General features: G+C 42.7%; 1 protein-coding gene across 2 annotated transcripts in view; it reads right to left on the bottom strand.

Annotated features, from left to right (window-relative positions):
• Positions 1-11,820, bottom strand: part of SCG5 (secretogranin V) — a 51,921-nt gene extending 40,101 nt beyond the window's left edge. Inside the window, exons 1-2 of one of the 2 annotated variants that reach the window (XM_009005604.4) lie at positions 11,706-11,820; positions 9,760-9,992 (exon numbers count right to left, since the gene is read on the bottom strand). In XM_009005604.4, the coding sequence (XP_009003852.1) occupies positions 9,760-9,985 (226 nt within the window). In that variant the 5' untranslated portion in view covers positions 9,986-9,992; positions 11,706-11,820. The remainder of the gene's footprint in view (positions 1-9,759; positions 9,993-11,705) is intronic. The other variant, XM_002753578.6, reaches the window with a different exon arrangement.
• Between the last annotated feature and the right edge of the window lie 921 nt (positions 11,821-12,741).

Genomic DNA, 12,741 nt, shown 5'->3' with positions numbered 1-12,741 from the left:
CAGCCATCTATGAATCAGGAAGCAGTCTCTCCCCAGGCACAGAATCTGCCAGCACCTTGGTTTGGACTTCCCAGCATCCAGAACTGTGAGAAGTAAATGTCTGTTATTTCAGCCACCTAGTCTATGGAATTTTTGTTGTAGCAGCCTGAACAGACCATAGGACAAGCTGTATCCCCGATAAGTCACTTCTCTGAGTTTCTTTTTCCACATCTGTAAAAGGTGGCAAGGAATACTCACCCTCCTTTCCTGCCTCCTGGAAGTGTTTGTGAGGGTAAGCATGACACTGTGCATGAAGACAATTTGAGAACCAGATTCCATAAAGAGGGATTCAAAAGCAAAATACTGTATTTGTGTGGATTATAATAATTTTCCTTAGAAAATGGGGGTTTGATGACAACTGTGTTACTTGATTTCATTTCCCAACACCCTATTATTGGCCAGCCTCCCTAGGACATCGTACCCAGTTGCGTAGTCATACACCAAACACTAGATTTTTCTGTAAAGGTATTTAAATAAGTGACATTTAAATCAGAAGACTTTAAGAAAAGCAGATTACTCTCCATAATGTGGGCGGACTTCATTCAATCAGCTGAAGGCCTTAAGAGAAGAGACGGAGGTCCTCTGAAAAGGGAAGAATTCTGCCTCTGGACTGTCTTCAGACTCAAATCACCAACTCTTACCCAAGTCTCCAGTCTGTCTTACAAAGTTTCAACTTGCCAGCCCCCACGATGATATCAGCCAACTCTTTATCCCTCCCTCTCCATATACATTGCATTGGTTCTGTTTCTCTATTTCTCTAGAGAACTCAGGATTTACATCTGGTTCTAGTGACTTCCAGGAAAATATACTGGGGCTCAGACTTGCCCAGACTCCAACCCATATAGAAGTGAACATTTCACAGCATTATTCTACAGACAACTGACATAGCAATTAATAGTTGCTATACAGTAAACTTAATTTCAGGAGTTGTTATCTGGTTTTGTGTGTCCCTCTTTGGCATTCTGAAATAGTCACATTTTATGTAAGGAATGGACTAAAGATCTCATGTGATTGCAAATTCACAAAAATTCAAGAACATTCCTAATTGAGAATGATGACAAATTTTGCTAATCATTATTTAGAATTACTAAGCCTACTACTTTGAAATTGTGATTCTTGACAAATTGTTATTTGTGGAAAATTCACATTACTTCACATTTTGTGCATTCAATAATACTGTACTAACTTTTTATATTGCACTGTTTCAAAGACACATAAAATGTTCATATAAAATTCCCCAACACCCTATTAAGATTATTTTCTATTTTTGTTCTAGGTTTATGCTTCACTAAAACATTAATTACTATTAAGCAAGATATAAAATAGACAAAGATGAAACAGTTTAGATCTTTTGATCTACAAGATATCTAGGAGTTATAAAAAGTAAATATTAAAAGTTTATACCATAATTAGTGAATAACTAATAGAATTATAAAAGTTAAAAATAGTGTTGTCCAAAATTTTAAAACATCAAAAGACGTATCAATAAGGTGTATGAAATGCATAAGCTGGCAAAGAAAAGAGATTTGAGAGGCTGCATTTCATTCTTGTATTCTTATCTTAATTGAACAGGTGGGGAGACTTAGTACAGTGCTTGCAGGCACCTGAGGCTAAAACCGCCAAACTTCGCCATACCCCAGCACATCTTTGCCACTTTCCTTTTTTCCCGATGGCGGAAAGAAAGACCCAGACCTCCCCTGTGCTCCAGTCCTCGTCCTCTCCCACCTCCTCAGTTGCCTGCTCCCATCCCACACCTTCAACTCTCCATCTCTGCTGGTTCTTGGCAATTAGCACTTCAGCAGGTTCAATCTCTCACATCCTAAAACAACAAACTTCACAGAAACCTTCCTCGGCTCTAAATCACTAATCCTCCCCCAATCCTTCCACAGCTATTATTCATCCCCTCTTTACCTGACATTCTGGAAACACATTTATACATCGTATCTTCTTCCTTCTTTCCCATTATCCCCTCAATGCACTGCAGCGTGGGGTCAGCCCCCTCTACTCCCCAGAGCCGGCTTTGCCCAAAGCCCCCGCAAAGTAGTAGCTTCTCTGTTGCTACCGCAGTGAACACTTGACACTCAGTGTGTCTTAGCATCTCATGCGACCTCTCCGCTCATCCTAGCATGGCAACCGCTGCCCCTTGTTTTCATTACACTCTGGTTCTTTTCCTTTCTGCCTGATTTATCCCAGTTTCCTTTGTGGATTCTTCATCTATCTGGCCTTCGTCTTAGGTGCCCTATTGTTCTTGATACCCACCCAGGGTGACCTCATCCATTCCTCCAGCATCATCCACCACTAACACGGGGATGACTCTGAAATCCTTCCCTTACCCAGACATCTCTCCTGTGCCATATACATCTAAGTGCCTTCTGGACACCCAGGGCACCTCAAACACACACAAACATGTCATCATGTTCATCTTTCCTGTCCTGTCCCCTTCCCAAAAAGAACCTCCCCTGTTTCTTTTAAATTTCTCATTACTATCCACACAATTGCTCAACAGAGAAAACTGAAAATCATCCAGAGACTTTAAGGATTGAAGTTCAAGGTGGACAAAATGTAACCCCAAAGGCGTGGGCCAAACTGGGGGCCCAGTTCATTCAAAGATGGCCTACAAACCAAACCCAATGTTCTCACTGGTTCCGCTAGAGAGGGGATAACCTAGAAACAGATTTTAGTCAAGCTGTATGAGTCAAGAGTCAGCTGCACTAATTTCTCCAGCTGCAGAGACTAGCCAGAAAGAGTCCCCTACTCTTCGAGGTTTGCTTCACCCTCCTATCCTCAAATGGAGGCAACTGCTGCCACCCTGTGGCAAAGCGGAGGCACTGCAGAGAGAACCTAACCAGAAACTTGAATCCCCTACTCTTCAAGGTTTACTTCACCCTCCTATCCTCAAATGGAGGCAACTGTTGCCACCCTGTGGCAAAGCAGAGGCACTGCAGCTCCTTTACCAAGGCCAGAGCCTGGTGGAGTAGAGAGGCTCCTAGGATCTGCCTCTTCAAGTAGCCTATCTTCCATAGGACTCTTTCTCCACTTGATATTTACTAAGAAAATAACCTTGGGTCTCTACTTCTAAGTGAAAAATTTGAAGTCCAACAGTGTTATAAATGTTTGGCAATATGGATTTAAAATTATTCAGAGACATCAAATGCTGACGTTGATACATTTATATGTTAATGGCTAGATACCTGGTGTTATCACAGTACTGGATGGCTGGTGGCCTAGCCCTGTGGGGAAAATGAACAGCTGGCACTGAGCAGCCCATCTTTTACCTGGGGCTGTTAATGTCCTGAAAATGAAAGCACATTTTCTGGTTGGATTCATCCAAGGCCATTATCAGTGTCAGCTGGCACAACCAGTTCTGACTCCCAAGAGCTCCCCTGTCACAGCCCATGGTTCTCCGAATCGGTCCCTTAGACAAGCCACAGCTGGTGGCTTCACTTGTTTCTGGGGATAACGCAACAGCAGTAGCCATTTAGCTATGTCTTGGAGTCCAGTGAGCAACTCTGGGCTTGGGAGAAGATGGTTACTGCTGAAATATGGGGCGCACTGAAGCATGTCTGAACCGTATTGCTAACTGATGAATAATCAAAAATAAGATCGGGGCAAGCCGCTAAAGACTGAAACGTGTTGTCAATAGTCCACAAAGTGAGAGGAGGAAGGCCTATAATTCAGTTACTAATGGCATCCAGTGATTGCATCTAAGAGTGGGCTGGAACCCCATTTTATTTTTATTTTTCAAACACCAACTCGAACCAGAGAAGCCCATTTTATTTGAGAAAACTAGGCTTAGAAAATTGCCAAGATTACACACAGCTAGAAAATAGTATGGCTACGTCTCAACCCCAGTTCTTGGCCGTAAACATACACACTTTTCTTCACGTAATGCCAAGTGGGTCCCTGTTTGTCTTTGTGTTTTTATTTGCTTTGGATTAAGAATTTACACATTTGAAAGATGCTCCTTACCAAACTGTTTTTAAGGAGCCCATGGGGAAGTTAAACATAACCCCCATCCTCTTGGGATGTTCTGGCAAAGGCTTCTACCCCTTAGAGCTATTAATGACGAGGGGGCTGGCTACCAGAGTTGAGGAGTCTTCCAAAATCAACTTCTTGTCTAGTTGGCCCTCTGCTGGTTTAGTGCCAGGACTGCAAAAAGTCCTTCCGGCCCCTTGGGCGGTGCTGTACAAAGGGCGCGAACCTTGCACGGTGGTGATCACAGTTACAGTCACTTCTAGGTTACAGACATTTTCGCTCAGCACATCATCAGTGAGCTCATGACAAGAACTTCTAGGCAGAAATCTTTAAAAACACAGAATAGAAACGGAATATTTTCCTTGAACTTAAAGGAAAAAAGTCTTCACAGATCCAGAGGTAAAGTAGGATTTACATACTTACTGCCATTAGATATATTTCCCCCAATAGTGTATATTAATTCCTGAAATATTTACTGAATGTTTACTATGTACCTGGAATATAATGCAGTTAATAAACAGATATAGCCTGGTGCAGCTTAAATGCCAGTGGAGAGATAAACAATAAACAATGATTATAAATGACAAAAAATGCTATGGAGCTTAAAAAAGTGGGGGAACACTGCAACAGAGAATGGAGGGGTGCTACTCAAACAGGGCAGTCAGGCAGGCTCTGTGTGGGTGACTTTGAAACTGAGACCTCAACAGGAGGTACAGCTGCACAAAGAGTGGGAGGAACAGCCTGTGTTGATAGCCTTGAGGTGGGAAGAGGCCGGTGTGACTCAGGGCCAGGATGCATGGAACAAGTAGGGGGGATGATGGACAGGAGCTGCAGGTCCTCACAGGTCATGGCAAGAAGGGTTATTTTTACTCAGGGTGCAATGGGAAGCCACCAGTGGAATTGTAACTATGAAGGTGACACGAATATTGTTTAAACTTTTGAAGTTAAACTCTGCCCTTCGGTGAAGAACAACTGGAAAGAGATGGAGAATAGAAGCAGGAAGATGAGTTAGGAGGCGATTTCAAAACTCCACGACGGTATCTTGGACCAGGGTGTCTGGAGGAGAGCGAGGGAGAAGCAGACGGGCAAACTGCACGTGTATTTGAGAGACATAAATGAAACGCATTACTTAAAATTGAGGCAGGAAGTGTGATGCAGGAAATCAAGGATTATGTAGTTATTAGTTTGCTTGTATGGCTAAGCAGTGGCACCATTTATTTAGATGGAAAAGACAGGCATAAACAGGTTGGGGAAGGTGGTATTAGAGAAATCAGCATTGAGACCTGGCAATTAGCAATTAGTGTAAGCCTCTGGATATACAAGTAAGAAATGTGGGCTTACTGAGACCAGCTCAGTCATAGAGACCCCCACCCACATGGCATTGAAGGCATTAAAAAGCAGACACCCAGATAGAACAGCAAAGTGGGACTATCCAGGGACCAACAGGCTTCCGAGCTGAGAGCCTCAGGGGCCGACAGCATTCTGGGCTGAGGGCCTCGAGCAGACTCTGACTCACGTGTTTATTCTCTCTGAACAGGTGATTAACAGCAGGTGTCCTGTGTTTTCTCATAGAACTAAGATAAACTGGTAGGCAGCTGGTGCCTGCTCACCATTGATCAAGGACAAACCAGAAAGTATTCTCCACAATGGAGCCACGGGGGCAGAACTGTTTTAACCTGTGTATGATATACACCTACTGTCTGCTACTTCAGAATGCCCCAAGCAGTTTTCCACTTGGCCAGGGGGTGGGGTGGGGGGGTTGGGCGGCAACCAGGTTTTCCTTGCTATCTTTCTTCTTAGCAAACAATATATTTCATCATATACTCAGCATTTCTCAACATGGGCTGGAATACGAACACTGGAGTCACCAGCCAAAAAATGGATTGAGAGTCAAGAGAATGACTGAGATCAAGTAGACAGAGAATTGAGGGAACTAAGAGAAGTGGACCCAGCACTGAGCCCTGGAGAACTTAACATTTAAAGGCCTCATTAGAGGAGCCAGAGAAACCTGCAAATGAAACTAAGAAATGGGTAAAGAAAAAAAGAGGGCCCAATACTTATTTGTTTATTTAAGGACTACAGTTCCTCACCCTGCTACTTTGATGTTCACGTTTATTTCCTCAGTACTTAAAACAGTGATGAATGAGTGGCGAGAACAGTGGGCTGCAGTGGGCCAGGAGGGAATGAGACATGAAGAAGGACAATCAGGACGTGAGGAAATGTTGCTGCGAAAGGCAGCAGAAAAATGGTACAGTAACGAGAAGAGATATGGAATCAAGAAAATCTTTTTTAATGGGTTATATGATACCTCACTAACCTAACAGTAATTTATACTGATACTATATTTCTATACAAAAAGGCCAATTTATAATTCTATATTTGAGGGCAAACATACACATTTGCTAAAATCCATTGATGATATGATTAATTTATTGAAGTGGACAAAATAAGACAGATATTTGTCTTCAAGTACCATGTGTTGGGTAGTGAACACCTGCCTGCAAGGGACCTAACGTCCAGTAATTATCTAAAGTGATGATGATGATTCATTTAGAAATGACTTCTTGGAAGTGCAGTTACCCATGCTGAAACTTTGTTTTTGCTTCTCTGGACTGGAACGTTACCTGCTTACAGGTGAGTGAATTTAAATCCTACCCCTACGCTGAACAGAGGCTTGTAGGAGTTAAGTAATTGCCCAAGGTCACATCAGTAATAAATGAAACTGGCATTTGAATGTGGGTGTCTCTGGCAATGGTTTGTACTCATAATCACCATGTTAATATGTGTTGAAATTCACAACAAAATACAGTATGAAGCTGGCATTCAAATTCAGGGGCTTTGGCAATAGTTTGTGCTCATAATCACCATGTTAAATCTGTGTTGAAATTCACACCAGAATACAGTGTTACCATACAATGTGATACTATAGTATGTACATTCTTTCTGTAACAATTAAAAATAAATTTTTCCAACTTGGTTCTTCATAATAAAATCCTAAAATCAGTGTTGGAAGTGTATGGAAGATACTCCATGAGTCTGTCAGAGGGAATTAGCATGAGGGAGTGTGAGCAAAGGCAGTGGAAATAAATGCATGAGGTGAAACAATAACTCACTCACATGAATAAATGATCAGCCCACCCAACAAATTAAATGCCAAGGTCCCGGACTGAGAAAAACGTGTTGCTTTTGCCCCAATCATCTTTGGACTATTCTCTGTTCGTTTTCATCCTAGCTATAGTGGACAATTCTAGGATGACTCCCAAGATTCCTACTTGCTGAGAGTATAATGAGATATCAGTCCTTTGTTATACAAAAAGGGTCATGGTATAGTCACTATATTATAATCAGAAGGCCAAAGAGATCATATCATAAGCAGAAGACTAAAGAGATATTCTCCTTCTGGCTATGAGAAGGCATACAGCTTACAACCTGAGGCAGCCTCTAGGAGCTGAGGGGGGCCTTGGTTGGCCAACAGCCAGCAACAGAAAGGGAACTCAGTCCTACAATATAATTCAAATGGAATTCTGCCAGCAGCCTTAACGAGCTTGGAAGAGGACCCAAGCTGTAGCCAAGACGGCGTATCCGGTCAGCACCTGAACTCTAACCCACACCAAACTCCTGAGCAGTGGAAAACTCAAATAATAAATGAGTTCCATGTCAAACTGCTCAATTTGTGGTAATTTGTTGCACAGTAATAGAAAACTAAAATTCAAGTCAGTATTCATCCCTTCCACAGACAGACAGGGGAGACTTAAGATTGCTACGTTAGCACATTCTTCCCAGGGTAATAAGAGTTTTAAATTCTAAATTGTCCGAATCTGTGATCTTTTATATCTCTATGCCTTTTATTTTCTTTTAGCTTTTGTGGGTACATAATAGTTGTACCTCCATGCCTTTACACTTATAGTTCTCTGATGAATTCTTACTCAATCTTCAATACCCAGGTCAAATGTAGCTTCTTCAAAGCAGCAATCCCTTATAGCCATCCCATCCACTCCTGAGCAGATTAAATTACCCCTTCTCTTTGCTTCATGGCAGCAGCTTGCGTGTACACCTATCAAAACACTTGCCGGGGTATACCGTCATAACTTTTCATGTGTATCCCTGCTTTCGTCTCCACCCTCAGACAGTGAATCTTTAGGGCAGAGCTGTACCAGCCTCCTGCCTAGTGCCTAATATATCATGGGTAGTAGATTGTTGGATACTGAGAGAATGGAGTCTCTGAATAAACACAGGCTTTTAATGCCCCGGGAGTGGCTGTTTCTTTTCCAGCACAACTGATCACGCCTCAGGTGTTAGTGGAAACTCGGAGAGCCTTCTCCATGACAACAGCTTAAGTGAATAATCAAGCACTTCCTGCCTTAAAAAGGTAGATATTTATTGTTTATCTCAAAAGAGCTGGCCTGAAATATATAGGTGTGTTTGAAGCAACAGGTGACAGATGCTGAGAAGAATTGAGATTCTCCCCAAAAGGGATGACAGGAAGCTCTGTCTGATTTGTTCTAATTCAAGTCGTGTGCCAGGTTTGCATGCTTGCTGATTCAACTAATTTGTGTTAATCCACTTTTGAAATCAAATGTCAACCTAAACAAACACAATCTCACAGAATTAGTTTTACTCAATGGCTTAATTCTATGGGTAACAAGATAAAAATGAGAATTACATATCAACAATATTCCTGGCATTCACAGAATCCTGGGGCAGACAGCAGTTTTAGAAAATCACAGACTCAGGCAAAATAATGCATAATCAATCTGCAGGGAACAAACAGCATTTGCTTGGTATGTTTTTGGAGATAAATTCTCATTTTCCTTCAGACCCACTCCATGGGCAAATCCTTGAACTCTAAGGAAACACTCCCTTGCATTTCAGTTAAGTTAACCATGCTGCTTCTTTAGGATTCTGCCTTAGTGAAGAAGGAGATCATTCAGAATCAGATAAAAAGCAAGGCATGGAAATAAGGAACCTATGCTGCCTCACCAGCGCGTAGGAGCTAGATTCTCTTTATAAACAAATCATTAAACCACAAACAAATGAAGTACTGCTTTTTAATATAAGTATTATGACCACAACCAGAACCCTGGAAAACTTCAGGGGGGGAATGGTCTTGCCACCTTAAAAGAATTTAATTATTCTTAATTTATTATTTAATAAAATTGTTAGATTTTAAAATATTTTCTAAAGCTTTCAACATCTGCTCTTAATGTCAATACCTCTTTTGGCTCCTCCTGGGTATACTGCAGTCATTTGTAGGAATCAAGTCAGATCCTGTAGGTTCTACATGTTGAATCTCTCTTTCAAGTACTGGCTGGCATTAACTCAAAAAGCAGCTGTCTAATGACACAATTTCCCTAAGATCAGCAGTGTGGAGAAAACATCAGGTCTGAGTTCTAATCTTTCTTTAGCGATAACACTAGATGCTCCTTCATTCATTCAACAAACATTAATTGAGCACATATTATGTACCAGACGTGCTAGGTACTAGGGCTACAGCTGTGTATCAGATAGATGAGGTCCCTGCTCTCGCAGGACTCATATTCTCATGTGTGTATTTGTAATTATGTAGAAACTGTATAGAAGAAGAAAACGAAACCCATGAGAAAGTAGTCTCTTAAAAATTAGCTTCCTTCTCTGAAAAATAAAATGGAATAAAAGCATCTCCTTATAAGGTTGTTGTGAGAAGTGTGTAAATATATTATTTAAAATGCCAACGCAAACTTCAAACCATCAGAACACAGTAAATACCTTCGATGCTCTGTGGGCCCACGATATTCATGGCCTGGTGAGCTGGATATTCCACGCGGGGCCTGGCAATGCCCAATTGCTCCATAACACTATGAAGCAGCCTCTGGATATCTGTTTCTGAGACCCTGTCAGGGGTCCTGGGGCTGTAAGCAAATGTTGGAGTCCATCCAGATGCCAGCAAAAACAGTAGGCCAGATAGCATGGTAAGGACCATCCTGGAGACCATTTTTAACCTGCAGATTAAGGACCAAATGTATATTAATTGGCTACAATTGGCTGTTGTGATAATACAATTATGATGATGCAACCACTCCAGGCTGCGGTTCAAGGACCCCCCAGAAAGAGACTGTAATAAAAAATCCTTAGAGGTTGCTTTCGTCTTAAGTCTCCATGCTAGGCAGACATTATTGCAGAAAGGTAGGAAACAAAACAGTTGTGGGTATCCAATTCCCTCTGTTTGCATTCTTGGAAAAGTGAGGCTGGAATGGCGGTTCTCACTCATAATTTTTATCCTCCTTGTCGCTCCCTGAAAGTTCTGCGTTACTTCTAACTTCACCATCCTCTCTCTCTCTTATTAAAATAAATAAACCAAAACTTGCTTCAATTTTGAGAAACAGATAGTGGCATCTCGAGTTTTCCCAGTCTCAGGGAAGAAAAGGCTAACAGGAGGGAGTCAGGAAGACACAAATGGCAAAGCAGCACCGGAAGGTTGCGAGTGATGGCAGGAAACATTTTAGCTTAGCAGACATCCAACACGTTTGAGATCCTGAAAGGAATGAAAATGCCTGCCCTGCAATCTGCTGGGGTAGATTGAGGTATGTTTGCTTAGCAACATGCTCAGCGATCGTGGGCAAGTCCCTCAGTTTCATCCTCTGCAAAACGGGGATAATAAAAGCATTTACCTTACAGGGTTGTTGGGAGGATGTGTGCAAATACCTGGTAAGAGTGTGCCAGCCACAGAAAGAGCCCCTATATGGCTATTATTATGTTGGTAACACTGCCTTACAGTTCTGGAGGTTAGAATCTGGGGAGGCAGTGGTGGTGAGAGGGAAAAAACTAGCCTGGGGTGGGAGGGTCAACCTGTCCTAAATGTTGGCTTCTATGGTTATGTCTGCAAAACAAGGGAACATTATCCTTGCTGCTTAAAGTGTTTGGACGGATGCTTCAGGCAGCAGCCTTGGAAACCCTCCTTTTTTTTTTTTTTTGAGACGGAGTCTCGCTCTGTCCCTCAGGCTGGAGTGCAGTGGTACGACCTCAGCTCACTGCAACCTCCGCCTCCCGGGTTCAAGCGATTCTCCTGCCTCAGCCTCCCGAGTAGCTGGGATTACAGGTGTCCGCAAACACCCCCCCACCCCGCTGCTAATTTTTGTATTTTTAATAGAGACAGGGTTTCACCATGTTGGTCAGGCTGATCTCGAACTCCTGACCTCAGGTGATCCACCAGCCTCGGCCTCCCAACGTCCTGGGATTACAGGCGTGAGCCACCGCGCCCCGCGCAAACCCTCCTTTTAATCATTCTTCTACTGGGGATGAGGGTCGGAGAGGTGGGAGGAGGCAAAATCGTGTATTTCCTTTACTGAAACAAAATACTCCGCCATTTCTTTTTCTGCAAAGGCCCTTTCTAGCCGCTAGATACAAAACCTCGCTCTCTAAAGAGCTGAGTAGCTGTTTAATAGCAAAATCTACAGTTGTGATGGAAAAGGCTGGAGGCAGGCGCGAGGCTCTCCATCTCCATCTTTCCCTTGTCCACTCTGAATGCAGGATGTCTGTTTGACTTCCATGCTAGCTAACGCCGCTCTGATTTGGGGAACTAGCCAATCTCCGCCCTCGGTACTCCCTTCTTCCCCTTACTGACAGCCAAACATTCGAATCCCCCACCCATCCTTTGACCCCAGCCTCCATCTCAAGGATTTTAGCAGTACGCCCTCCCCCACTGGCGATGATACCAAATCTCGGGCTGGCGGCAGGCGGCCGAGGCGACATCAAAGCTGTACTCACCGAGCGGCAGCCCGAGGAGCCTACTGCAGTGTGGGCCTCGGTGGGGTCAGGCCTGGAGCGGGCGAACTGGAGAGCTCGTGCGTCACCTACTTCCGCATCTTAGCTCCGCCCCATCCCCTCCTCCAGCAGGTGGAAGTTGCCTCGTCAGGACTCCTCAGACTGCATCTCAGATCAGTGTGCCTCTCACCAAGGAGCCGCACAGCGTTTCAGCCCACACATCCTGCATACAAACCTCTTGACTATGAAATTTCCTAGAGACCCTCTTCCTCCGACCTCTATGGAAGTCATTCACCTCCTTTTTCATTTCAATTACAATGTGCCAGGTCACCACTATAGCACACCTTTAATTTTGCCAACTTCTAGAACAGGGTTGTTTTGTTTTGTTTCGAGTTTTTTTTTTTTTTTTTTTTTTTTAATTCTTTTAGTTTTGAGAGAAAGGCAATGAATGGTAGAGTGACGAAGAAAAGATGAAGTCCTAAGAACTTTTAATTGTGGCCATAAGGTACATACTGCTCTGAGGGGCCTCTTACTGAGCAGGAAAACTACGAGGATATTTAGTACCAGAAGATAGAAACTTTCCTTAAAGTTTTAAACTTGAAAATCTGTAGAAATATTAGCTGTAAGTGTTATTTCTAAACTTCCACACAAATAAAAGTTTATCTTAAACTTTTGTTAAAAAAACCATCAAGTAAAATTCCACTTTGGCCTGAAGAGAAACCGTACTGCCAGCATACTGCAGAAGTATGTCCAGGTAGTCCCAGATTCTTAAATAAGGGTTTATGGAGCACCTACTACGTGCAATCTTGAAGATTAAAATTTGTTCAAATACTAAAATCGAAACGTGAAGCCATACAATAAATATGGCACTGCAAATTTCATCAAGATGGAGGATGAGTCAAGTACCTAGGGTCTGACAATAAGAAATCTGATGCAGAATCCAAATCTATCTTAGCTCTAGACAGAAACCCGTTATCATCTACAGCA

Source organism: Callithrix jacchus, chromosome 8 (genome assembly GCF_049354715.1).
Source record: "Callithrix jacchus isolate 240 chromosome 8, calJac240_pri, whole genome shotgun sequence".
In the NCBI taxonomy this organism is placed as follows: domain Eukaryota; kingdom Metazoa; phylum Chordata; class Mammalia; order Primates; family Cebidae; genus Callithrix; species Callithrix jacchus.
The sequence above is the reverse complement of the archived record's forward strand: the minus strand, read 5'-3'. Positions and strand labels throughout refer to the sequence as shown.